Source organism: Mus musculus, chromosome 7, assembly GCF_000001635.26.
Source record: "Mus musculus strain C57BL/6J chromosome 7, GRCm38.p6 C57BL/6J".
Taxonomy (NCBI): Eukaryota; Metazoa; Chordata; class Mammalia; order Rodentia; family Muridae; genus Mus; species Mus musculus.
In genome coordinates, this window is record NC_000073.6 from 134,272,549 (window position 1) to 134,300,202 (window position 27,654).

Genomic DNA, 27,654 nt, shown 5'->3' on the forward strand with positions numbered 1-27,654 from the left:
TCCTGGTCATTGTGCATATTCAAATATGTGCACAATTGGAGACTTCCCTCCAGAGAAGGAGAGAAGACCTTAAGCAGAGACTCAAACCCAATTTTGAATTAGCATTCTTTAGGAGCTACAGGAGGCCAGGGTGGAGTCAGCGTAGACAGTCAAAGGCACGGTGTCCTGGGGGGATCAAAACAGTATAAACTGTACTTGTAAGACTTTTCACAATCTCCAATTAACTGTATATGATCTATTCTGGAAACCAGCCATTCATTTTCTCCTCGGTCTGTTTCTTTAGAGCACCTGATACCACAATTGAGCTTTGGTTCTATTTCCAATAGGAAACAAAAGGTACTGTGGGCCACCAGACACTTCCAGGGCTCTGTTTTTGGAACTGTTTTTAGCACCGTGAGAGCAGAATGTGGGATCCTGGACCCAGCAGTTCAACGGGCAAAAAACAAGCAGGTCTATATCCAAGAAACCGCAATGCTGGGCGGTGGGGAGGGAAGGAGTGTCACCTCGACTGTGGGGGAGGTGGCTGCTATGGATTTTGAGTCTGCTTAATATCACCAAGCCCATCTGATAAATGGGATATGTGCTCCGCAGCTTGGCCAGGAGAAGAGAGGCAGAAGGCAGAGGGTACACCTCCCTGGAGGGAGGGAATGAAGGGAAGCATTCAGAGTGGCTCCAAGATCACTCAAGTGGAAAGACTCCACCTGCCTTGAGCAGTGTTTTAGTTTCACTTTTGTCACTGTCATAAAATATCCTGACAAAAGCAAACTTAGAGGAGAAGGGATTTGGCTTACAGTTCCAGGACAGTCCATCATTTCAGGCATGTCAAGACAAGAACTTGAGACAGCAGGTCAGGTGCATAGTCAAAAGCAGAGGAAGAAAGAATAAAGGCACGATTGCTTATTGCTCAACTAGATTTCTCTACTCTTACTTCCAGGTCCCTAAACAATACAAGGATGATACTATTCACTCTCAGGCTGGGTCTTTCCATATCAATTAAGGTAATTAGACAAACCTAAACACACACACACTCTAGATAAATCCCTCACTTAGACACTCTTCCCCAAGGTGATTCTTAGTTGCAGTGAGTTGACAAACTATTCCACCAATGGCACTTTGCCTTTGGCAGTCTGTAGAGAAAATGGCCAGAACAGAGGTGTGTGTGTGTGTGTGTGGGGGGGGGGGGGGAACGTTGGGCACTGAGTGGTCACGATGATTCTGTCTGTCCTTGCAGAAGCTTCCTTTTGTGACCTCAGTCTTCCTCCCAATCCCGTGGCTCATGATGTGGCTCATGATGCTTGGCATTTTAGGGCTGGTGTTCATTAGTTTTCTTTTTTTTTCATTTTTTTTTTTTATTAGGTATTTAGCTCATTAGTTTTCAAAGGGTGAGTTTTACCTGCTCAGGTTCACAGTAGACCAGTGAGAAGCAGGATTGGGTTCCAACTCCTATTAGCCTAGTGTGATCCACATGTACTCTGGACCCCAATACACTGTAGCCAACTGGTAACTACAGGATTTGCTTTTTGAGGACTAGGAACAAGGGTTCTTCCGTTTCTCATGAGATCAATCCCAATTTCATCCCCCACACACTCTTTCCTTTTATAGCTCTTCAAGGATTTGGTGTGACTCATGGGGAATTCATTTAATGGGGTGTATTTTCTTACATGTCTGCTGTTTGCTCATGTGGTTTAATAGTTGGTGGTACTTTTGGAGGTGGGGTCTTTCTGGAGGAGATGGGATGCTAGAGGGCTGGCCTTGAACTTTCTATAGCCTGACTTCACTTCCTGCTGGATCTCTACTTCCCAATCCACCCAGAAAAAAGCAAACCACCTCTCTTTCTTACCACCACAACTGTGAGTTGATTCTGCTGATGTGCATCCTCTACAATGATGGTCTGTATCCTCCAACTGAAAGCGACAATAAACCCTTCCTCTCTTATATTGATTGGTCAGCTGTTTAGTCTCAGCACAGAGAAGCCCCTTCTGCATGTGCTTTGCTCAAAGATATGGGAAAACCCCACGTGCTCAGACCTGCTTACAGAAGTTCTACTTTTATAAAACTCAGACTGGTGAGAATCATTTTCAATCCCCTTCTGGATCTTCCATGGATTTTCTTAGAGCTGTATATAGTCTGGGTTCTTTGGAGGAAAAAGAGTACAACTATATCTACTCCATTATCAGTGAAATGGAGGGGACTTTTCGACAGTACAATTAGGAAGGTAATCTGCACTCTGGAACACACACACACACACACACACACACACACACACACACACACACCAGGCCCTCCTTTTGATTTCTTTTGGCAAGGTCAGGCTTCCTTAAGCCCTTGCCTGTTTCAAAGTCAACAAGCAACTAGGTACCAAGTCCTCCAAGCTTCTGAGGCGGCCCTTGTAAAACCCAAGTCGCCAAATCCCATTAATTTGTATAAACACAGGAAGGTATTTATTGCAATTCTGACATCAATTGTGTGTGAGCACATACGGGGACAGGTGACCTCAGCGTGCAGCCTCTTGACAGTGTCCTGTCACCAGGAAGCAGCCAGGACCACCCTGATGCCAGTACAGCTGGTTGCTTGGGAATTCCAGCTCTTCCCCTCCTGAAAAGCTTTACAGCGCCTATGGGCTGGCAAAGCTTCACCCTCCCTCTGCAGTCATCTATTCAAGATCCATCTCAACAACAAACTCCCAGGAGCCTTTCCTTGGCCACCCTGGGCTCTTGAAAGAATGTTTTAGACATTTGCTTCTCCAAAGGAATACTGAAACCAAGCTCTGCCTTTTGGATCACAGCAGAACCAATAAGCTGCCCTGCAAGTAGATGCTTGGTCTGTACCTCCTTAAGTCTTCTATAAAAAAGTATTAAGGACTGGCCTTTTCATAAAGAGAGAAAATGTGGTGTGTTCTAGGGTACCTTGATTTGCATAGATTCTAAGACCACAGGGTTGGTCATTGAATAATTTCAGCTAAGCAGCTGCCTGAAGCCATCACACCATGGTTTCTGAGATTCAGCTAAGAGATTCATCTAATTTCTACCACATTCATCACGTCTTTCTACCTCACCACTGTGGAACCTCTAGTTCATCTGAAGTGGGCAATAGAGGGCTGACTTATCTTGGGCTAATGAGAACTTCTGAAATTAACCACACAACAGCTTAGTGAAGATTAGTGTTGACTAAATTTCTGTGATGAGAAATGCTTGTGCTAGGTTTTCTAAAGTATCTCACCTCTCTCACACCCTGCCCTGCTTATGTGAAATCCTGTCCCTGGTGACAGCTGCACTTGGTGACCACCTTGATCTAGGACTGTGGGAGGTAGGTGGGAGCCCCAGAGAGGCTGTGGTGATTTTGAAACAAAGCTGTGCACCCATATTCATACAAACACGTGGGAGAGTATGAAAAGGTGCTGCAGCTCTCCACTCCTTCTGGACAAAAGGACAAAAAAATCCCAAGGGGGTCTCCAGAAAACAAATGTGAGGAATAAGATGGCGAAGAAGTTCCAGGGGGACATGGAAACCATTCTGTCCCCAGAGAGTCACCCTCAAGCTGAGAGCAGGGCCACCATCTCAGGGGTTAGGTGGAAGGGAGTGAAGGACTAAGTTGAAGGGTCCTTTGGGAAGGCTGAATGAAAGGGACCACGCTAACTGAAGCAGTCAGGAACATACTCTGAAGCCACATATAAAGAACATTGAGATTATATATATATATATATAATTTTTTTTGAGAGAAATGAGTTCTCTATGTGCTTTATAGCTATCCTGCTCTAGTTCTGGAACCCATGAGCACCGTCATTGTCATCCATTTCCTGACACCACAGAGGTCCTCTCAGATAGAATTCTAGACTTGAATTACAGCTGTCTGCCTGCCTCCTTTCCCCAAAGTGGCATAAGCTTCCAAGACAAGGAGGGTCTCTTTTCTATCCATCTATACTGCCCAGGTCAGCACCCCTTTCCCTCCCTGTCCACACTCTACACCTCTAACGGGAAAACATAAGATGCCCCAGGTTGATACTTCCTGCCTAGCCCAGCAAGGGACAAAGGGATCAAGCAATTATCATTAGTTCCCTCTAAAAGCCAGAGGGATTACCAAAGAGGACTAGCCTAAAGAGTGCCAAGGACACATGGGTCCATGAACCACATTTACAGAAACCCCATTAACTAGTGTTGGCAACAACAGAGGGTGCCAAACTAAACCAGATCACTATTTGCATTGAGCCTAGGAGGCCCAAAGTAAACTCCAAAGGGTGTCAACATCCAAAGAAAACTATATGCCTGTTGTCCCCTGGAGCTTCTACAATGTTTAGGAAATAGAATGAACTCCACTTGGAAGATGGGCTGTTTCACTGGGCCTTAAAATTTAATGACCTCCAATTCTTAATGACCTAACTCAACAAGACAGGGAATCCTATATAAAGGTAATATAAGCATGCATAAATTAAATATTATGCTTTTATGATGTACACAGGGTCATTTGTTTGTCTTGTGAGTCTGATAGCTAAGTCTAACTTGTACTGGATCCATGTTACTGTGGCAGAAGGTAGTGTGAAGGATAAGAAACAAGTCAAGTTCACCTGTGGGCTTCACAGCGTTGAGACAGGAATGCCAGACCAAGGATGCTCAATTGAATTGGCACTTACAATGAATAACAAAGCCCTTATAGACATCTTAGATGCTGCATGGAACCTAATCATTTGAGGAGTTTACTGTGGTTCATCTGAAACGCCACTCCAAGATAGATAATGTGAGAGTTAAGTATTGATCCAGACTGCAGATGCAATGTGACCAGCTACCTCCAGCTCTACCACCATGCCCCACACCCCGACATAATGGCTGCACTCCTAGACTGATGAGCCTGTCCTTCCTGGAGCTTCTTTTCTCGTGTATTTGATCACAGGAATGAGGAAAGTATCAGACACACCAGTATTCAACATTTCCATTAGCTGAATCAGAAGCTGTGCTTTGTGTGATCATGGAAGCTCTTGATGCCATGACAACACAGCATCAGGGCTCCATGTGAATGGGAAATAGCCTATGTGAGGTCTCTGTCATCTGTTCTTCCAGCTCCTGGTCATTTTGTCAGCTCAAGTTCTGCTCTGTCTGGCAGGCTTCTCTCTCTTTTCTGTGCTTATTTCATAGCATACCATCTTTCCAGGGCTCTGTTACAGGCTCTTCATATTCCAGAAGATGTCATGCTGGGCACCATCATAGATAGCAAGGAGCCAGCATGGATACAGTTCTAGGCCATTTTCCAGAATGAGGCAAAGCCAGTCACTGATAGAAACAGGCCCCACACTGTCTGCTGCCCAGACAGTCCCAAGGGCTCCAGCCCTCACTTCCAGGTATTGGGGGACCAAAGCATCACAGGCAGACAATACACACACTCCACATTGTTCTAAAATTCCAAGGAAAAATGGAAAATTGCAGCTCCAGTTGGGGCTTCTTTAGTAACTATAACGGATATGAGCAAACAAATAAACAACAAATCACAGAACAGTATTTTCAAAGTGAACTTTTGAAACAGACCAAGGCTAAAGTTGTTTAGGGGAAAATAAGGTGAAATAGATTTAAACACAAATAGATTTAAACACTTTACTGTAGGACTTGGAAGTGCCTTTAACATCCCTGGGAGTTTTGAACTTCTGAGGGAAAACAGGATGAGGAGCACAAACGCTTGTCAAAAGAACCGTAAGAGACATGGGTTCTGCTCTGGAACTGTGGGTAGCACTGGATTAGAAGGCAGTGAGAAAAATAAAAAGTCAACTACAGTACACTAACCATCAGAGTTCATCCGAATTTTCCAAAATTATCAGTGCCCATTGAATGAGATTTAATCTTCACCATAAAATAAAATCTGGCTAGGTATGGTGATGCACCTGTAATCTTAGAACTGAAGAAGCTAGAGCAGGAGGACTGCCACGAGTTCAATGTCAGCCTGGGCTACAGAATACCAGGTCAGTCAAAGCTATAGAGGAAAACCCTGCTTTGCTGTTGCTGCTAGTAATAATAGTAATTATTACTACTAATAATTATGTAATTAAATTATTATTATTAATTATTATTATTATACAGCTTGGCATATGTAAAATCTAATTTTTCTTCCCAACTACTTAATTTCCAACAATAACAATTCTGAGACTAATTATTTATTAATAAATGCTTAAGCCATAAGTTACTGCTTGTTCTCCAAGTTGTTCTTAACTTACTGTCCCTTTTAATCTAACCTGAGTTGAGCTGTGTTGTTTATGCCAGTCTCCTCAGCATTCTGGGGTAAATCTCCCATGCCCCTATTTCCCAGCGTTCTCTCTATCCCTGTCAGCTGTCCCACCTCCTATTTTCTGCCTCACCTCATTGGCCATAAGGTGTTTTTATTGACAGGTGGTGCTTATAAGAGATTCTCTCTACAATTTAAATTTTCTGGAATATATACAGGTTCTGCTCTTTGGTCCCTCCAAACACACTTGTGTTTAAGACCCTGGATCCATGCACAGCATCATGAAAATGTTATTCCCAATATGACAAAGACAGACCAAGTACCAAGGGAGGTTCCTTATCTGTGGCTTCCTTAGTAGGAGAACAACAGACCAGAAAGAACCCTACTGCCTCTGCTGCCATTATAGGCAAGGGCTGCTTGAACCTCTGGTAGGACCAACCTTAACCAACAGCTACACAGACTTTCTTCACTGTACTGTCACTGGATCTAGGGGTGGCACAACCACCCCCTTAGTTTCCATACCTATCCACAGAGATGAAAACCTCTAACTCCAGGGCCAGCTTGTAAAGCTCAGAAGAGACTTCTATCACATGTGCATGCATCAATACAAAGCAAGAAAAAATGAAAATCCAAGGAAGTGCACCCTTACAAAGAATGCAACCATTGTCCAGCAGCTGACAACAAAGACTCAGAGACCTAAAGAAGTCCCTTGAAAAGGAGTTGAAGGAATTGTACAATAGTTTAAGAGAACACAAAGAAACAGCTCAATGAAATTAGGAAAACAACAAATGAACAAAATAAAGAGTTTATCAGATTGAAATGTTCTTTTAAAAGAGGGGAGCTCTGTAATTATGAAGCTAAAGACTACCATAAATGAAATGAAAAATGTAATAATAGTCAGACTTAGCAAACAGAAGAAAGAATCTGAACTCCAAAATGGAATATTCAAATCTACCTAGTCATAGAAATAAATATAAGAAAATAGAGAAAGTCTACATGTTTTAGGAGACATCATTAAAACACCTAAAAATGTTGTATCACAAGATTCTAAGAAGAGAAAGACAAGTAGGTAGAGTTTATTTAAAGAAACAATGCTAAAAGTCTGGGGAAAGATATAAACACCTAAGTACAGTGATCTCAAAGGCTTCCAGTCAGACTCAACTCCCCAAACCCAACCTAAGATCTTAGAAGTAAACAGAGAAAGAAGATTCTTGCACTTCCCAGAGCCTTCAGATCTCTCATCTGAAAAATCGATTGCCAAGAGGCAACGGATTGACATATTCCAAAGGCTAAAAGAGAAACCTCAGATAACCCCCCTCCCAAACAAAACAAAAACCAACAAAAATTTGCTAACCCAATATACTTTACTGGACAAAGCAGTCTAGAAATAAATACATAAATGCTTGCCTTGAATAAGTTCACTCGCCCTGCTTTGCAAGAAATGGCGAAGGACATTTTTCACCAGCAGAAACAAAAGGCTTCAAACTGGTCATGGAAAAACGCATGGTGTGAGAATCACTGAGAAAGCACAAAGGCAGCACAAATCAACATATTCTAATGCCATAATGTTGCAGTCAAACTGATCCATGCCTCTAATAGGTTGAGACAGAGTTCATTAAAATATAGCTAATCTAAGGAAAATGCAATATAAAATATGTAAATTATTACACACACACACATACACACACACACACCAAAAACCCAACCTGGTAGTGATGAAGTAAAAATATTAGCTGAGTGGAAGTGCCTTTAATCCCAACACTTGAGAGGCAGAGTCAGGCAGATCTTTGTGAGTTTGAGGTCATTGAGGCCAGCCTTGTCTACAGTGAACCCCTGGACAGCCAGGGCTACACAGAGATACCCTGTTTGTGTGTGTGTATATATATACATACATATATATACATGTGTATGTATATATATGTATATATATACACACACACACACACATATATATACACATATATCACATACATACATATATACATACACATGTATATATGTGTATATATGTATATATATGTATATATGTATATGTGTATATATATGTGTGTATATATATATATATATATATATACACACACACATACATACATAGAGCTGGAAGGATTCTTTGGGGGTGTATATTTCTGAGACACCTCAATCTTCCCATCCCATATCCCAAGTATTGAGATTATACCAGGGGCCCTTAAGCTTCATAAATACATAGTTTTTATATTTAAGTAAAGTTAAATTACTATTAGTTTAAGCAGCTTGTTATAATACTGGAAGAGTTGGGTAACGACATTGAAAGCCAATCAGTAGATGTGAGAAGTAGAAAGGAATCAGTGGCGGCTATACCTACAGATCAGTGTATCAGCACTCATCAGAGAAGCTGCTTCTTGCAGTAGACGGAAACTAACAGGGAGACCCACAACTGGTCAACATGCAGAGAACCAGAATGCTCATCTCTAAATGGGACAACTATATATCTCACCTCTCCCTTGAAGGCCCAGGTATCTATGCAAAAGAGGGGGCAGGAAAATGGTCAGAGCCAGAGGTAGAGAATGACTTTAAGGAAACAAGCCAGGAGAGGTGGACCCAAGGAACTATTGATAGTTAATGAGCTATTGGTGTTTGCTTGCTGCTTGGAAAGAGAAAGTTAATTACTCCAATGAAGTAACATTTGGTATATTAACTACACTCTAAGGCAGGCCCCCCATCCAGTAGTAGTCAGCCAATACAAACGAACTTGATGGGTTTAAAAGGTACACAGACATAGACGTAGATGCAGACGCACACACACACACACACACACACACACACACACACATACAGGTTGGATGTGTAGGGATATGGGTGGCATTGGGAGGAGGATGAAAGTGATCATTATGGAATTTTCGAAGAATAGGTGGAATGTTATTTAAAAACAAAAAGGAGTAAAATCCTGTAGTGAGAATTTGGATTTCTTTAAAAATTCAGATATGTTATGTGAATATGTCTTTGTTTCAAGCCAGGTGTAAAATATGGGGCTACTTCATTGTTTACAGTAGCTAGCTATTCTTTGTCTCATGCTCTGGCAGGGGCATGATTTTGCCAGCTGAAGATAGTTTACTTTTCAGAGGGTATAAAAATGTTAGAGCCCCAAGAGAGTTGTGGCTGCTGCTCCCTGGCTGCTGTTCCGCTGCAGGTTGCTGGTTGCTGGTTGCTGGTTGCTGGATTGCTGACTCTTGGTTGGAGATACCCTGACTACACAGGTTGGACTTGCTCCAAGGAACTCAATGCCCATAATCATCAGAAAGTAGTCTAAGGAGATTGACATTCCATCTCCCCTCTATCCTTTCTCTCCTACCTAGTGTTGGAAGATTGGAAGGAATTAGGGTGGAGAAGGTTGGTTGAAGAAAAGTAGCCCAATAAAGTAGCCAAAAAGTATGGTGACAAAATCCATCACTACAAACCATCAACACAGGAGACAGCAAGGGAGGAAAACCCCAAGGAACTATAAAAATAAGAAATAAGAAACTAAAAAAAAAAAGTAGGAAGGTCTTACTTTTCACCAATTATCTGGAGTGTAAATGAATTAAATCATCTACCAGATGTCAGAGTGGGAGCTGGAGAGATGGCTCAGCGGTTACTTTTCCAGAGGCTCAGAGTTCAATATCTAGCACCCACATGGCAGCTCACAAGGATATATAGCTCTAGTCCCAGAGGATCTGGCTCCCTCTTCTTGCCTTTGCAAGAACTCTATGTACATGATATGTGTACACATGCAAGCAAAATACCCATGCACACAAAATAAGGGGGTGGGAGGAACAGTCCCAGAGCGAATGCGTGAATTAAGACAAGCCAGGTGTAGTGGCACAGCTCTGTGGTCCTAATGCTTGGAGAATAGAATCAGGAGGATTTCTAGCTCAGTGTATAACAAGACCTTCTCCTAAGAGAATAAAAATAGATGTAAATATAAATAAATAAACATAAAATAAGACAATTTGTAAACTCCTTATGAGAACTTGCTGTGGCTTTACTGGTACATAGACCAGTAAGATTTCAGTGTAAAAGACGCTCTCTGTAAAGGGTGAGCAAAAGGGTCCAGGAGAGGCTTTCCTTAGATCAGGACAAAGCTAAACACGGAGACAGAGACAAGATGGTTTATGTAATGTTATAGGTTAACGATACGGGGAAACACTATAGGAGGTAATTCATGAAAAGTATAAAATAACAGGCACACACACATGCACACATGCACGTATGTGCACTCAACATTGGGATGCCCAAATGTACCAAATAAATAATAGTGTAACAATAGATAAGAGAGTCATACAATACAGGGACTATACAAGATCTCACGTTTAATGGTGGCTGCTGTCAAATAACAGAAAAACCAGTTAACCATTCAACTTTAGCTACCCTTTAAATAAAACAGCACTAATAGGCATGCACATATCATTCTACAACCAACCATCATGGCTTCTCTAAGGCCATGGAGTATCTGCTTTGGGTATCAGATTATATGTTCAGTCACCAGCATGCCTCAGCAAGTCTAAGACTATAGCGTAGTACTATAATGTGATATCAACTATAAGAATGTTCACAAATACATGGAGACAAAATAAAATGCTTCAGCACAGCCAATGAGCTCAAGAAGAGAGAAAAGGAAAAGAAATACCAGAAGACAGAACAGCAGACCAGTGCATGCAGGGTTTGGCAGAAACAACCCTAAGAAGGAAGTTCATATGTCTACACCCGTAAAAATTTCAAAAGATGTAACATTATGCACAAGGAGTCAGATAAAGAAGGCTAGACTAAGGCTAAAGTTAGTAGAAGGGGAAATGGCAACAATCAAAGCAGAAACAAGTGAAATAAAGATTAGAAAAACAAAGCAAAGGATAAAGATAAAGAAGGGTTGGGTTTGAGGGTTGAGGAGCTCCCTCAGCAGCTTAAGAATGCTTGCCAGAAACCCTGATGACTTGAATTCCATAGGTAATGGTAGTAGGAAAGAAAACAGAGTCCCCAAAGTTGTCATCTTACTCCCACACACATTCAAAGGCAAAGGCAAAAACAGGCAACTGCACACACACACACACACACACACTTACGGGTTGGGTGGATAGTCATTTTGAGATAAAAAAAAATTGACAAACCTTTAAACTAAAGAAAGAAAACATTCAAAGGAGTGAAATCCGAAATTAGGGGCAACATTGCAACGGATACCACAGATATACGAAGGGCCACGAGAGACAGCTGTATAATAATTATATCTACAAATTGGATAACCTCAAAGGAGGGCATAATTCCTGGGAAGAGAAAATCTACCAAGGTTAAGTCAAAAAGAAAGAGGAAGGGAGGACAGAGTAATAGCAAGTGAGGACAGACGTTCAAGAAGAAACTTAAAACAAAAGAAAACAAAAACAAACAAACAGAAAAGCAAAATGAATGCCATCAAGGGAAGCCTGGGGTCCTCAATGTTGACTTTTAGCAAAAAGCTCAGTGAGATCCAACAGAAGCCTTCCTGGCTTCCAGACAACTGAAGAGAGAGGATTTTTCAAATTAATTTTTATGTGGTTGTCCTACCCTGTCTCACCTTAGTGTCCAATCTAGACAAATTTCATACAGATCAACATGCTGTGATGGACTGAGAGATGAGTAAGCAGAACTCAGTATGAGCCAGAGATTTAAAGGCTTGTTCACCTGTCAGGTAGAACTTTTCCCTGATGTGTGTGTGTGTGTGTGTGTGTGTGTGTGTGTGTGTGTGTGTGCATGTGTGTTATGACGCACATTACTAATAGAACCAAATGGAAAAAAATATCATTTGACAAATTTCAACATCCTGTCATAATAAACAAAACAAAACTCAATATATTGAGATATGAAATTAAAAAAGTAGAATGTACTTCAGCATAATGAGGTAGAGAGGTGACACACCAAGTTAGGATTACACCCAATATCACACACTTGAAAGTTTCCCCACTAAGGTCAGGAACTGGGCAAGGCTGCCCATCCACACCACTTCCGTTGTCTGTAGAGTTAGATAGGAGCAGTGAGACAGGGTGAACAATTGGCATCAAGAAGTGAGATTATCTTTGTATGAAGAGCACACAATTTTATCATGGAGGAATGCCTAAAGATGGCAGCTAAAACTGGTGGACTAAGGAATGGATTGAGCACATAATCACTATTGTTTCCATATGTTATCAGTGAAATGGGTGGAAAAGCAATCAAGAATGCCCCATACTAATAGCTTCATCCTGAATGAAAATAGAAATAAATTTAAGTAGGCTAGGAAAGGTTCGTACTATAAAGTACTGAAAAAAGAATAGAAAAAGGCATTAATATATGAAAAAAGATCCCCTGACAATAATTTGAAGAGCATTGTTGAGATACTCACAGGACTCAAAATAATCTATACATCCAATGCTTTACTTATGCAATTCCCACAATGACATTTTTTCACAGGAGCAGGAAAAAATGCTAAAATTCACATGGATCGACAAAAGCATCTTAAGTTAAGAAACATACTAGAGCCACCATGCTACCTGACTTTAGTACTGCCATAAAGCAATAGTAGTCAGAACAGCATGGCTCTGGCATACAGACATACAGACCACAGAATAGAGAACCCAGAAATGGCTTCATATTTTGTCAAACTGATCTTTGACAAAATCCTTGAAAATACACAGTGGACAAAAGGGCAATCTCTTTGTTCAATGGTGTTGACGTATGCAGAAGAATAAGACTAGACTCTTATCTTAGACCATCAATTCAAAGTGGAGTAAAGACTTAAACTCGGAATCTTCAAGAATAAAATCATGTTGAGAAAACATTTGGAAAAGGCTCCGAGACACTGTTGCAGACAAAGCAGTTTTGGATTATGATTCTCAAAGCACAAGAAAAAAGTTTAGTTGGAGGATTCTAATTAAAACATTTTGTGAAGCCAAGAGAAAAATCAACCAAGTACAGAGATAACCTGTAAGGCAGGAGAAGGTATCTGTAAACCATACATTTGATAAAAAATTCACTTCTAAAACATATTAGGAAACTAATCCAATAACATTAAGAAAAGAACTTGACTATGAAAATGTGTAAATAGCTATTTCCCAAGTGGACATTAGATAGATTAAAAAAAAAAATGCTCAAAGTTGTTGTTGTAGGATATTTGACCACATTGTGAACCTCCAGATTGTTCACAATGTGAGCAAATATCCTGCAACAACAATTGCAGAAGGACTGGAAAAACCCTTGTTGTGGTGTGGTTCATCCCTAGCACACACCTTTAACCCTTTCTGTAAACAAGAGCTAAATAAAATCAACAATAGGTCCTAGATCAAGAGGCAGAGCAAACAACCAATTGAGAGGGAGTGAATATAAGAAAACTAAGGGGAAAAAAGGAGGGTCTTTGAGTTGAAGCAGATTTAAGACAGTGTGGGGGAGGACAAAGGGCCTCTTCCTTCCAGGACATTGATAGAGTTGGCAGGTCAGCTGGGTGCTTTCTCTGCCTAGTTAAGCCAGCAGGTTTTCACCCCAGCATCTAGCTCCTTAGATGCTCATAAAATTGGATGGCTGGATTTTTTTTTAAACAAAACAAAACAAAAACCGAACAACACACAGTATACAACTACATGAAAATACAAACTGACCCCACAATCAGATACCACCGCATCTCTGCTGTAGGGAAAAACTACTACCAGAACTTCTGAAGAGGTGTGACAAAGAGGGACCTTTACACACTGTTTATAGGAATTGGCTCCTTAAAAACTAAAAAGAACTGTCTGTAAGTGTGGCACTCACACTGCATGGTGTCTAGTTCGTTGCATTTTGAAGTAAATCACACTAATATGTTGATGAGACACCTGTACTCCTGTGTCCATTGCTGCGTCACTTATAACAACAATACATAATCATCAATATATAGATAATGATACATGTATAACACATGTGTCTATATATGATGCTATTTGTGACATCGATATATAGTGGGCAGAGGACTCTATGAAAATGAGACTGGTGGGAATGGAGAGATGCTTAGGTTTGTTGCTAGCTAGCTAGCTAGCTAGCTATTGGAGGATTTAAAGTCTCAGCTCTATTTTCATTTACTTTTTTTTTTTTTTAAAGAGAGTCACGACAACATGAATGACCCTTGTATTAAGTGAAATAGATAGGCCGAGAAAGACAAACACTCCAGGATTTCACATAGGCATTCACAGAAGCACAGCCTAGAATGGAGGTTTTCCAGGGCTGGGTGGGGTGGCCTGGGAAAGGATGGTTAAGGCCATAAAGTCTGGGTTACTTAAACGGAGGAATGTTCTGAAGACCTGCTTTACACCCAGGTGACCAGAGAGTATCGGGAAGCATTTGACCTCATGATGGTTGAGACACTGGTCCTCATGACAAAAGGTTAAGTAGGTAGGTGCTGGCTGGGTTCCCCATAGCCATCTAGTTATTTTGCAACACAGTTCTTTATGAAGGGACAGTGCACTATCATGAGTTTGTATAGTTTTTGTCAACTAAACTAGAGCAAAGCTAAAACAAAATACATGTGCTCTTAAATAAGTTTAAATACAGATTGCACACCTTGCCCTCGAGCTGTTGAAGCCGTTGTTGGTCAAATACTAATTTTATCAGTGTTTGCTTGGATTCTAGGATTCTCCAGTTTTGTTTTTTTTTTTTTTTTTTTTTTTTTTTTTTTTTTTTTTTGAGAATCATAAGAAATGGAGATCTACGCAACATTGATGAACTTCATAAACTTAGAGTTTCTGCACAGTTTATTACTTAAGTGTCTTGTAAGACACGAAAAAGTCATTTGAAAAACAAAACCCAGGACATTGGGCAAATCACTCATAAAGCCCCTTTCCCCCACCATCTGCAGAGCAGAGATCCTACTTTTTATTACTGTGATTGGAAATGACCTCATCCTGTAAGGCGAATTCTAACCAACAGATGAGAACCAGTCTTTTCTTCTTACACCTCCTAAAAAAACGTAAACTTCTTTTAAAAATGGAGCAAGGCAGTAGGGCAACCCAGCGCAGTGTCCGAAGTCTGGCTGGGAAGGAAGGGCTCTGCACCAGAAGTCTTCAAGTAGCTCCTATTTCCTGTTTCCTCTGTGAGCTGATAAAGAAAATTTGACTTTTCTCTGATAAGCACATTTTAAAATTCCTCTGCGGTTAATACTGGGAGAGCTGACCACAAATACTTCTCTCAGCATTTTATGGGAAAACATTCAGGGGAATCAGATGAGGCAGAAGTGAGAGTGTGGCCCTGCTGGGCTGACTGCAGGAGCTGTGGTGACCAAGGCTGCTGTTATCACTTATCAACTGAGTCACATCTCCCCCTGGGTGTGCTGAGAATGCAAAGCAATGTTAATACTGGCTCCAGGCCAAGAACTGTCAGCCATCTTCTGGGAAAGGAAGTCTGCAAGTGCCTTCTAGAGAATTCCATGTCTCTACTGGTCCGTGATTTGGAAGGCTCTGACTTGGCTCACCTTGGGAGGTGTGGATAACTCAATTCAGATGAAGTCCATCTGATCTGTGAGATACAGCGGGGACGCTGGTGAGCCATGTGAGCCATGTGATCACCCATGCTTCCCGTCTGGGTACAGTCCCCCAGCACTCTGACAAGTGGGAGATGTGTAAGTAAATAAGAACCCCAATTTTGCAAATAGCAATGGGAGCATTGAAGAAGGAGAGGCTTAGGGAAGCAGATGCGTCGGGTGGATTTTTCTGCATGCCTAAGGATGAGATGCACAACTTAATTGAATTAGATGTGGAAGGAGGAGAGTATGGGGAAGGAGCTAAAGTAGCAGTCAGGCCATGTGGCTATGTCGGGTCCCTGCCAGGTCGAGGCTTAACACCAAGATAAGAGTAAAGACACATGTTTAAGAAAGAACTGGGTGGAAAAGCAAAAGCCTCTACACACACCAGGCCACCTGTCAAGGTAAAGAGTTTAGAGGTAAGTGTTTAAAAAGGCTGGATGTGAGGTCAGGCAGGGTGCCATATTAAGTGTCGAGTCATCTCTTCAGGAGTTAAGATAGAAAGTGAGATTAACTAGGGAGCCGGAGGCAGAGATAGGCTGGGAAGGATCGCGAAAGGATGGGGATATGACCCAGGGAGAGCCTGAGACTCCAGTAGAAGATGCTCAAGGCCAAGTCTGAGGAGCTACAGTGAGAACAGGATGAAGTCCCCAGTGTGTCAGTGGAGAACGGCAAGGGCTGCCATCCACCTGGTGCACATACAAACCCTGCTAAACTCGGGTGCCCATGTGGCCATAGTTGGCACTTCCCCCCAGGTGCCCATGTGGCTGTACATTCAGGCTAGCCTTCTTTGAAAGGAAGAAGCAAGAGCTAATTCTGAAACACTCAGCTCTTGGGTTGGGTTATGGTTAGCTTTTGTACGTGGCTCAGTCTAACCATGTCCTGCATATGGCTTAGTCCACACACGATCCCGAAAGAGTTGATGCTTGTTTATAGCTCCAGGTGACTCTAGTAAGTTGATAAGACTGCTGACCCGGGAAGAAGGCAGAAGCCTGCAGGTCAGGGGATTGAATAGCTCAGTTTTTCTCACGAAGCTCAATAATTGCCGTATGTTAGTTGTGATTCCACCTAAGACCCTTTCTACATGTCTACACACCAGGACCTTCCTGGCCTCTGCCTGTGCTGTTTCTGGTCTGCAACCACTCTGCACAGCAAGCTGCCCCATCTTGTGACCATTGCATAAGACCAAACTTATACCTTTTAGCCTGCCCCCTCACCCCCCAATTTTTTTTTGAGGTTATCTTCCTTAACCCTATCTCCATAGTTAGACTGAGGATCTTCCAGGCACTTCTCACTCCTGCTCTTTCCGCCACATCTGCCCTGTTCCAGAGTACACCTGCTTAGTTTCCAATCATCTCCACACAATGGGAAACTCCCCAGTCAGGAGCCGGGGACTATAGCCAGGAATTTATAAGGCTACTTCATGAACCCTCTGTCACCCCCAACTGCTCATAAAACATTCCCTGCCCTTCAGACAGGGACCCTTAGCCCTAATTAGCACTCATACCCACATATGCATGCACATGTGCACACACACACACACACACACACACACACACACACACCATCATCTGCCCCTGAGCTCCAAGGCTGCTTCGAACTCATCAGACAACATGAAACAGCTGGCCACAGATCCCTTTCGTCATTGCTCCTGCAAATGCAGGGACCTGCCTCTCCCAGCCTTGTCGGCTGCCAGAGTTCCCACCTGAAATGCTCGGGTCTGTCCCTAAGCCAAGACTGCTTGGCAGGTTCCTGATCAGAGGCAGTTACCCCAGCATGGAAAAGCAAACCTGAGCCTTCCTTCCACCAGACGTCTCAATGCTGCAGCCGGGGCTCATTCACACACATGATTTATGATCTAATTTAGCATGTAAGGAAACATCTGCATTTTGCTTTTATCATCTTGCCAGCAGACAGACTGAAGACAAGATGTGTACTGTAGACTTGTTTAATGGGGCCTTAAACATTCCCTCTCACTAGCCTAAGCTTATACAAGGCTCTAGTTTCAAAAATTGTCTGATCTAACTGACCTAACACAAACAAACATGGAAATAAAGCTCTCCTCAACACATCTCTACCACAGGGACAGTTGGAACGGCCATAAAAATCCATGCCGATCAAGTCCCCCAGAGAGCATTCCAGTGGCCAGGACAGTCTTGGAATTGGGGGAATAAAAAGGTGACTTAGTTATTTAATACTATGACTGGGCCTCTTTTATTATTATATACAATTTTAAAATGTTCATTCAGAGCACACGAACTTATAAGAATATTTGCTTTGGGAAAAACATCAAAGTTGACTGATATTGCAAGCAGTTCTGCATGCCCCCCCCCCACATGCACAAAAGATGCATTCAAGTTCAAATTCCCCAAACTGTGACTGAGACCTTCTCTTGACCTTGTCATTGGAAATATGGTCTTTGCAAATATAATCAAGTTAGTATGTGGTCATACTGGGTGGGTGGAATTTAGCTTTGAATAAAAAGAGAAAAATTGGACTCAAGATCACACAGATAGGAAGAAGGTCATGTGAAGACAAAGGCAGAGAGAGCTACAGGGATCACTCACTCGCCAAGGAGCACCAGGGATGGATGGCCAGAAGCCACCACAGCTGGGAGAGAAGTGACATGAATGCTCTACTCTGAGCCTCCAGACAAGACTGGCCCTGCAGGTGCCTTAATTTTGACCCCTGATCTCCAGAACTCTGAGATAATGCATGCCCGTGATCTTAAGCCAGCATGCAAGTAGCAATTTCTTACAGTATGACAGGAAAGTAATGCAGGCATGCAAAGGCCACCCCCCCTCTGATACCGTGGCCCAGCTAGAAGGTCTACCTCAGAAGAGAAGGAGCTCAGCATGGCGCCTGCTACCATCTGGATCCCTAGCATCCTCCTGTGTGTGAAATGCTCAGTCCCCAGGTTCGAGCTGCAGGGAGGTAGCCGCCTCTTTAAGAGACAGGGTAAAGTGGGTGTTCTCAAGCCATTGGAGGTGTGGCCCTTGAAGGAAACGGTGAGACCCTGGTCTCTTCTTCCTTCTCTCATTTGCTTCCTGGTTGCCATGAGATGGACAGCTTTGCTCCCTCCGCTTTGCACGGCTCATTGTGATGCGCTGCCTTGCCAGAAAGCAATGGTGATAACTAGTCATCCGAAACTTCAAAGACCCAGAGCCTAAGTCAACCCCTTTCTCCTTGGAAGTTGATTTGTCTCGGATATTTGTCGTAGTGATATAAAGTTAACAAATACATCACCATCCGGAAGAATTTCCCTCTGGCCATCTGTCTCTGCTTCTTACACAAACCAAAGGCTGAAAACGGAGATCTTCCAAGGTTAGCTTGTGTGTGGCTGCATCTATATTGTGCTTATCTGTTGACATCAGTGTCTATATATAGCCTAACTCTTTTTGACCAAGTGACATCTTTCATACCCAGCATGAGTGAAGGTGCCAAGGGGATACTCCCACTGTGGCTGGCCTCTGGTCTTCACAGTGCCTTGAGATAGCTGTGCCTGAAACAGATGCGCTTTGGCTTTGTTGAGCCAGAGATTAAACAGTCCCCTAGAGAACACACCTAGACCAAGCCTGTGTCTACACCTAGCTTGAAATGCTAGCTAGACACACAGTGTGATGGGCCAGCCCTTTGCCCATCTGCCTGGCTGGCTTTCATTTTTCATCCTTCTGGAATGTGCCATGGGATGGAAGCAACAGGTAACTTGTCAGATCCCTTGAATGGAAACAAGACATTCAACTGTGCTCCTTCTGGGGTCTCTAGAAAGCTCTCCTAAAGTGTTCTGGATGCAGGAAGGAGTCAGGCTACCTAGAAGAGAGTCTAATAGGAACTGATTTCAGAAGCTTTCTTCTCTCTCTCCTTCCCCTTCCTCCTGAGATCTTAGTAAGCTTTGCTAAGCCGCACTTTATTGAATATGCTATTTTCCCCAGAGGACTTCTACTCAGAATCATACTCATGATTTAACATCCTGGGGGCCAAAATATTTTCCTAGGAAAAAAGATCTCATCCCTGTCTTCACAGTCATAAACCAGAGGCTTCTCCAAACCCCCAGATTTTAAGATTTGAGTTGGCAGGCCTTTCATAAGTTTCCTGATGTCCCCAGTCCTTGCCTTCATCTCGTGTTATTCTTGCTAGTTCAAGGGCCTGTTTATGAGGGTCCATGAAAATAAAAAAAAACAAAAACAAAAACAAAACAACTGAGGTCATCTTGCTCTCAGTGATATTCCCAGCCTCCAACGTGGGGCTGGGTGCAGGAAAGGTTCCTGCTAACTCCTTCTCCTATGAGTGAGTGAGTGGGTGGGTGAGTAGGTAAGTGAGTGGGCGAGTGAGTGAGTGGGTGAGTGGGTGGGTGGGTGAGTGAGTGGGTGAGTGGGTGGGTGAGTGAGTGGGTGGGTGAGTGGGTGGGTAGGTGAGTGAGTGGGTGGGTGGGTGAGTGAGTGGGTGGGTGGGTGAGTGGGTGGGTGGGTGAGTGAGTGAGTGAGTGAGTGAGTAAGTGAGTGAGTGAGTACCCTGCCTCTCAGGGTTGTCTTGACCTCAGCCTCACTGTACTGGGCAAGCTGGCCATCCTCCCTCTGAGCTCACAGCAGGAAGAGGTCTCCAGATGACAAATGTTGATGCAGACAAGCTGGAGTCAACTTCTTGCCCCAGGTCTATTTTGCAATCTATAAAGGGCAAGGGAGATCGCTTGCAAGCCTCCATTAGGAGCCAAGAATTTGAACTCGCTATCCTGGCTCCTACAGTGGTGTGGCTCTTTTCCCAGCTACAATGGTGAATTTGTGTCCCAAGTTATTTCTGCTGAGTTGCATGCCCATATGTAACCTCTCAAAATGAGCTGGCTCCCAGAGCCAGCTTCAGGATGCTGAGGTCTGTGCATGCCAGTGGCGTAATTTGGGATCCTCATCCTTTCAGTGAAGGCTCCATGCCTGAGAATGTTTGTCCCCAGTCTGTTCAGGCCTTTAGAGCCACCTGTAGCTTACCACTAAGAGGATGGGGAATGGTGAACTGCTTCTTGTTGGCGCGGACAGGAAGTAGGCTCTGCTTCTGCCCCAGGCTCTCCTTTTGTTGGGTTTTCCTTTGCTGTACCATGCGCTTAAGCTTTTGCAGCCGTTCTTGTGAGCGAGAAATGAACTGAGGTCTATGGACTTCCAGTGCTTCCTGATTGGAACAAAGAACAGACTTTTGTTTTTTAAGAGAAGGGAGACCAGGTAACAATACAGCTATCTGATTTACTCCATGGGATCCAATCAAGATCACAATACTCTATGGCAAAAAGCCACAGTGCAAATATAACCCCTGCCTCCCATGACCATGTGTAAAAATGGTATGGACATATTGATGACAAGGTACTGGAGGTCAATGCTGGCCAGCGCACAGAGCACACTGCATCAGGACCAAGAAATAACTAGCACTGGAGCCACTGGGTACAAACGGCCAACATCTATCTGCCTATTTGTTGATTCATGCTGCCAAACCACTCACTGCTGAGGAACCCAAATCTCAGGGTTCTGTACTTCCATATTCTGAGAGACATGGGTGGGACTCGAAGGCAGGTGCTAGAAATGTGCACACTCATTCCTGCTGGGGTCAGAGTCTTAAGGATACAGGGATTGTGTCCCTGGTGTAGAAAATGGTGCTTTTCAGAGGTCTCTCTGTGGCTAAAGAGAACCACTTCTGGGTAGATAGAGGTAGAAGGCTCTGCTATATACAGAGTTGTTCTATACAGTGAGCTTCATAGGTCAGGTCAGAATCTCCCCACATCTTCTTGTTCAAAGCAACATGTGCGGGGCTGTAGTGACATTTTAGAATTTTGGAAATGTTCTAAGAGTGTGCTTTCATTTTAATCCCAAGTGTAGGGATGCAGGGCTGTTCTGAACTCTACAGCAGATGACTATGATTTGCCTCATGCTCTAGCAGAGGTGTGGTTTTGCCAGCTGCAGATAGTTTCTGCAATTGTGAGATGTTTATTCTGGGAATTTTCATAGGAGATTTAAATGCCAGAGCCCCAATAGGTGGATTTGTTTGGGATTCTGGGGACACCTTAGATGTTTTCTACAGGCTCATCAATGTCCAAGGATGCAGCAGTGAGCCAATGGGGCTTTCTTTACATTTGTGGGGAGTTGCACCCCATAGCAAGTGCCTTCCCAGAAAGTGTATTTAACTGCACAGTGTGCCAGTAGCAGCAACTTTCTCTGAGGTCATCTGCCATGTTAAATATTTTTACTTTGATCAATATATGCATGTTGCTTCTCTAAACAGAGAAGCAGCTAAAAAAAAAAAAAAAAACCCAGTATCTTCCGTGTCCTTCAAGTCATGGGTGTACAACTTGGGAAGCTTCTTTACTTGTTCAATGGCTGTGCACCCTATCTGACTATGGAATGTCTAGGAGTTCTCATCTGATAGGGATCTTTTGAAAAATCAAATGTGACATGACCCCATGTGACCTCTGGGTGCCCTTTCATTGCCATTGCCATTGCCATTGACATGGTGGCAGTAGCAACAATCCTTATTCTTACCTGGCAGAGTCAAGTGTATTGTTTCCATGAGGCAAATAGCAGAAGAGAAGTTTAGGAAACATCAGGGAAGGGCCAGAGTAACACAAACAGAAAGACTGGGAGTCACAGGCAGAAGTGAGATCAGGTGCATGCCACACTCCTTAGAAGAGACCTCCCCTCCACTAGAGTTAAGACAGGAGGGAGATACAACAGAAGCTTTACCTGCAAAGTCATAGAACTTGCCAGCAGAGGCTCGTAACTATCTTCTGATGGGTCAGAGCTCTGTGCTCCCTCTGGGGTTGATGGAGAGGGGGTTGCTGGTGAGGGCTCAGGGGTGACAGTGGGGTCTTCGTTCTTCTCACATTCCTTTAGTTTTACAACCAAGTCACAGCACGTGTAATCTAGGGAAGCAGACATATAATACAGTAAGACATATAATACAGTACATATAATATAATACAGTACATATAATACAGTAAGAAGGTACTCAGTGGCTCTCCCGTCCGGCTGCCTGACACAGGAGGACAAGACACACAAGACAATCTAGAAAATAGAAATGCCAGTGAGTTATTAACGGGCCTTGTTAAGCTGACAAGATCCAGCCTCATCAAAGACCTTTCCAGCTGCCCCAGTCAATGTGACAGTCATTGGAGTCCATGACTGGCTAGTTAGGCCATGGAGGTGTTCCTTAGATTGCAGTGTTCAGAATGTCTTTGCTCAAAATGAAAGGAGACTTTTCTAGTCTGGATCTCATATTAAGTGTGTCCTGTGTAATTATTACAGTTGGCTTGTTTCAAGACAGCATATTAATCTGCCTTGTGTTTGCCGCACTAATGATATAATGACTGGGGATGGTGTTCAATTATGCATCCCTCCCCTTCATTTTCCAGAGTCCACCACTAGCCTCACAGAAGCAGTTGGAAGGGTTTTTCTCTTAAAGCTGGCAGAGCACTTTCCTGGAGCCATTTTAGTTTCCCTTTGTGGAAAGGGTCAAAAATTAATTGATTCCTTGGCGCTGCAGGTGGGGACAATCCTGGGACTAATAGAATAGCATTAATAACTATTCCAGACCACCTCCTGACCAAGCCTTGGTCTGGAATGCAGGATAGATCCTTCCATTACCCTTAGCCCACACTTCTCCTCTGACCTCTACTCTGCAGTACCGTCTCAGTTCCAGCCTCACCTAACTGCTCCTTTGTCCTGGTCCAGCATCATCCTGTCCTGTATGGCCTCTGATCTCCATTAAGTGCTTTTGGTTCTTCTTCCTGGTGAATTCCCATCTCCAGAATGAGTTCTAATGACCAGGGCACCTCCTTGACTTCCTAAGGTAGGATGCATCCCCTGCCTCCTACATTCTGCAGCGTAGTCGTGAGGTGGGTTGTAGGAGCATGTCTTAACCTCCCTGGCCCATCTGATGCTTATCCCACATGTATCCACAGCACCATGTATAGGGCTTAGAAGCCACTGGTTCTTCCAGGAGAGGCAAGGAGCCTGTGAGGAGTTTCTCCTGGCCACAGGAGACAGCTCATCCAAGCTCCTGGTATCATTCATTGTTTATAGCTGTATCATCTCTGGCTGGATCCTTTCCCTACTCAGGTCCCTTCAGCCCCTACCTAACCCAATCCCCCTTGACTTTTACTCCACTTCATGTCACATGATTCACTGTCAATGTCACACTACTTAGAGGTGCTTAGATAATCCTTCCAGTCTCCAAGTTCTTTCTCTTCTTCCTTCTAGAGGATTTCCTCATTGTCCTACTTTCTCTTTAGGCCTAACTAGTAGCTCAGGCTAGCTCAGGTCCAGCCACCAACCAGCACTCTCTCTCCAAAGTTAATTCTACTCTCTACCACTCTGTTCTCATGTTTCCATGTGAAAAACTCCCTCCAACCCCCTGACTCACAGAGAAATAAAGTGTCTTCATATCTCTTTCCTCCTTCATCTTTATGTGAATATGGTAACCCCGGGGTCAGTCCTAGCAGGACACCTCCTCACTGCTCATGACATCTGCTCCAAGGTCTGAAATGTCTTCACCCAGACCTTCCCACCTTAGAGATCTTCTTGACTGAGTCTCAGTCCCAGCCTGGTCACTCCCCTGTCTATCCACATACTGCTCCTGAAACCATCGTCTGGAATGTAAACCCACTGAGATTCTCTTTCAAAGTCTTGGCCCTGCCTGCAGTCCAGACTCCTGCGATGGGTGTAAAGGGCCTTCCGACCATGGAGCCCTAGGAGAATCAGAAGTCCCTGGCTCTGGTGCTGGCCTTCTGGGCCCCTTGGAATTCCCCAAAGCAGCCAAAGCCCTCCTGGAACTCTTCATTTTGTGTACTTTTCCCTTTATCCTTGGTGTGTGTGTGTGTGTGTGTGTGTGTGTGTGTGTGTGGGTATGTGTTTTCTGAAGTATGATTTTGAAATCTCTAATGGTATTGTTATCTCAAATGCCAGCTCAGAATCATTTGGACAAAGATGTCTACTCAGACCCTCCCAGAGTGTGGGCAGTGGCTCCTCATTGTTCACCTAGTTATAAAAAAATAGACCTGTGCCCCTTGCACCTCGAAGAGTACTGATCAGCTTACAACAAGCATGTAATAATTGCTTCTGCAATCAATTGGCAGTTAAAAACATAAGAACCAACTCCCTGTAACATTACTTTTGCCAATTAACATACTCATTTTATTTTTTATCACCCCAAACCATACCATTTTGTATGTGTCTTTCTGTCCCTTTCTAAGTTCTTTAAAAATGTCTTCAGGGTGCTAGAAGTCCAGATTCTCTCTCTCACATTACTAGGCACCAGAGGCTATTCTCTGTTGTGTTATTCTTATCCTACAGAATTGTTCACTACGGTATTTAGGAGTGGTCAGCAGCTTGACCTGCAGGGCTATGATGCCTATGTCCAGTTTGGCTATTTCTATTTCCCCTGTGGGAAATGGTGATGGGGTCCTGCCTATGTACATTAGGGCCCAAATTGCTCATTTTAAATGTTGGCTGTATATCAGGGGCTGTATCCCTTAGCTATTATTTCTGTCAGCCAGTTAGTGGGAGCCTGGGCAGCCCCTACCTTCAGGGCAGTTGCACTAGCACCCCAGACCTTCCAAAACCAGAGACTGTATGTCCCTTGGGCAGCCTCCTGGGCTTTAGCTGTCACTAGCCTTGGGTTTAGTAAGTCTGGGGGCCTCATGATTTGTATAGAGCTGCCATCTATCTGTTTGCAGAGTATAACTTATCCATCATGTCTACTTATTGGTCCTGATCTTTCTTCTCCCTCTGATACCTCCATAAGATCAGCTTGTGTGAACCATCCCAGAAAGGCATTGAGCTATTTTCTTTATGCATGTTAAGAAAAAGCCCAGGGACTGCCACCCTTTCTCCTTACCTTTGGGGAAGTGTGTTTCTATCTGAACAGCACCATCTTCCTGCAGAGAGGCACACCCAGTTTGTAAAGGGCAATAAAACCCAGGCAGAGGGACTCTGGGTATCATGAAGTATGGGTGTTGCCTCTCATTGGACTCTGAAAGGATGCTAGGTTGACCATCACTGCTTGGTGAACTGTCCCCTTCAGGAGGGAAGTGTTTAATGGTCTTCTGTCCCACTGGGAAAGCAGGAAGAGTTCTTTGTGCTTCTTGCTGCTGCTTCTTGCTTCCAGAAAGTACTTTTGTTTCTATTAAAAATAAAACGAGAGTTGACTCACATTATTAGATGAGCCGACTTCTCGCGTACCTGATGTGTTGCTCCTGGCTGGTAGGCTACAGCAGGGCTTCCGGAACAGTAGGTAGTAGTTGATACGGTTATAACTCTCATATGTGGTCATCATCCCTGACCCTGAACTGTAGGTTAGGTGCTGTATTTGCATATACTCTTATAGCCTCCCCCAGCCTTGAGCAGGCTGGCTGTTCTACCACTGTGAATGAGACCACCTGGGGTGGAATCTTCCGACCTAGATAGGTCTGTTGTTCTGCCACCTTTGTGCTCTTCTCCATCCAAGACTCTGCTACCTGCTGAGAGGCTGAACCTGTCTTCCTGAATAAGCAACAGCCTGGCGACCAAGTGCTGACAGCCTGGCAACAAAGCATCAAGAGCCTGGCATCACGGGGGATGGGTCTTCCCCCTTTATAAGCTCAGACTCTTAAGTAAACTCTGGGGTCTTGGTCAGTATCTTGTCTTGGTCTCATTATTTCTCTCACCATTTCCTCCCATACAGCCCCAGCCTCTCCTTCAGAAACCCAGTTCGTGTAGCTGCAGGCAGCTACATAGTGTTACCATGAATTTGGCTTCATTTATATACATTGTTACCATGTATTTAGCTGCAATGGGACTATTCCCAGTGGTGGCCTTGGGAAGTAGCATTGTCTTCCCTATTATGTTCAGCAGAATGGAGGATGGAGTATCTTGAATATGGGCTTAACTGGCAGTACCTGAGTTCAATTCTACCTCCATCACTTAAATCTCCATAGCCTCATCTATAAAATCTAAGTGGGGTAATAATAGAATAAGTGACTATTAGATATTATTCATTTACTATATTACTGGGTTTTACATAACAAATATAGAACTAGAATATATGCTACAGGATGTAGTCAACTATGTCTAATGTACCAAATAGCATTATTTATGTAAATATTAAAAGAAGTAAGAAGAAAATACCAATGCTTAGAGCATTTTATAGACACTAAGCATTTGGTTAGTTCCTATATTGATTTGTTCCCAAGATTCCAGAGCTACGGATACCAGACTGCGTGATATAGCAAGGGCAGACACATGAAGCAGAGAATCATGCCCTTGTCAAGCTCTGATGAAGAGGTGGTCCCATAACTGTATGGCACCTGTTGTCTCTACAGTGTGACATTCAACTCCCCAGAAACCTATGTCCACCAATCAGGGCAAGTGAAGGAAGCTGTATACATCCGTGCTTTGCAGCATCTCAAAGAGGCAGGTGTTCTTGAGTAAATGTGTACTCACCAAATGCTTCTTTGCCTGGAGAGACACTGTGGTGAGGGAAAGGGCAAAGCAGGCCAAGGGTAGAAATGGAAGTATAGACACTTTCTTTCTGCTCCCTGTTTAATAGGCTTGGATATAAAAAAACCCTAAACTTTCTTTCATAATATTCGATAAGTTTTTTTTTTAAGATGCATGTTTTAAATAAAGTCATGACTCTTCTGGAGTTACCATCATTCCATGCTGATGTCCTTAAAGGAAATGGGTTCATTGGAGGTGTAGGCCGCTAAATGCTTATGTGTTGAGTCAGGGAAAAATAGTGGGTAGCACTGGAATAATGGAAGGAGATTCATGCTCTGTTTTCTCGAGTGTGTCCTGTACAGGAAAGTGTGGATCCATGACACCTGCTCTGAGCATGTCACTGGTGAGGTGTTAGCAGTGCCCCAGTTTCCATCACTGGCTGTGTCCCCGTGTATCTGAGAGCAGCTGGGTGTAGGTGAAGCTAGGCCATGCTGTCCAATGTGAAGA

At 43.4% G+C, this 27,654-nt stretch overlaps 1 protein-coding gene across 10 annotated transcripts in view; it reads right to left on the reverse strand.

Moving 5' to 3' along the window:
* D7Ertd443e (DNA segment, Chr 7, ERATO Doi 443, expressed) overlaps positions 1-27,654 on the reverse strand; it is a 254,380-nt gene that overhangs the window by 6,769 nt on the left and 219,957 nt on the right. For 8 of the 10 annotated variants that reach the window (XM_011241903.3, XM_011241905.3, XM_011241901.2 and 5 more), the window contains 3 exons: positions 25,568-25,852; positions 22,417-22,595; positions 20,680-20,857 (listed from right to left, as the gene is read on the reverse strand). In XM_011241903.3, coding sequence (XP_011240205.1) covers positions 20,680-20,857; positions 22,417-22,595; positions 25,568-25,852 — 642 coding nt within the window. The remainder of the gene's footprint in view (positions 1-20,679; positions 20,858-22,416; positions 22,596-25,567; positions 25,853-27,654) is intronic. The other 2 variants (XM_011241906.2, XM_030242987.1) reach the window with 1 other exon arrangement.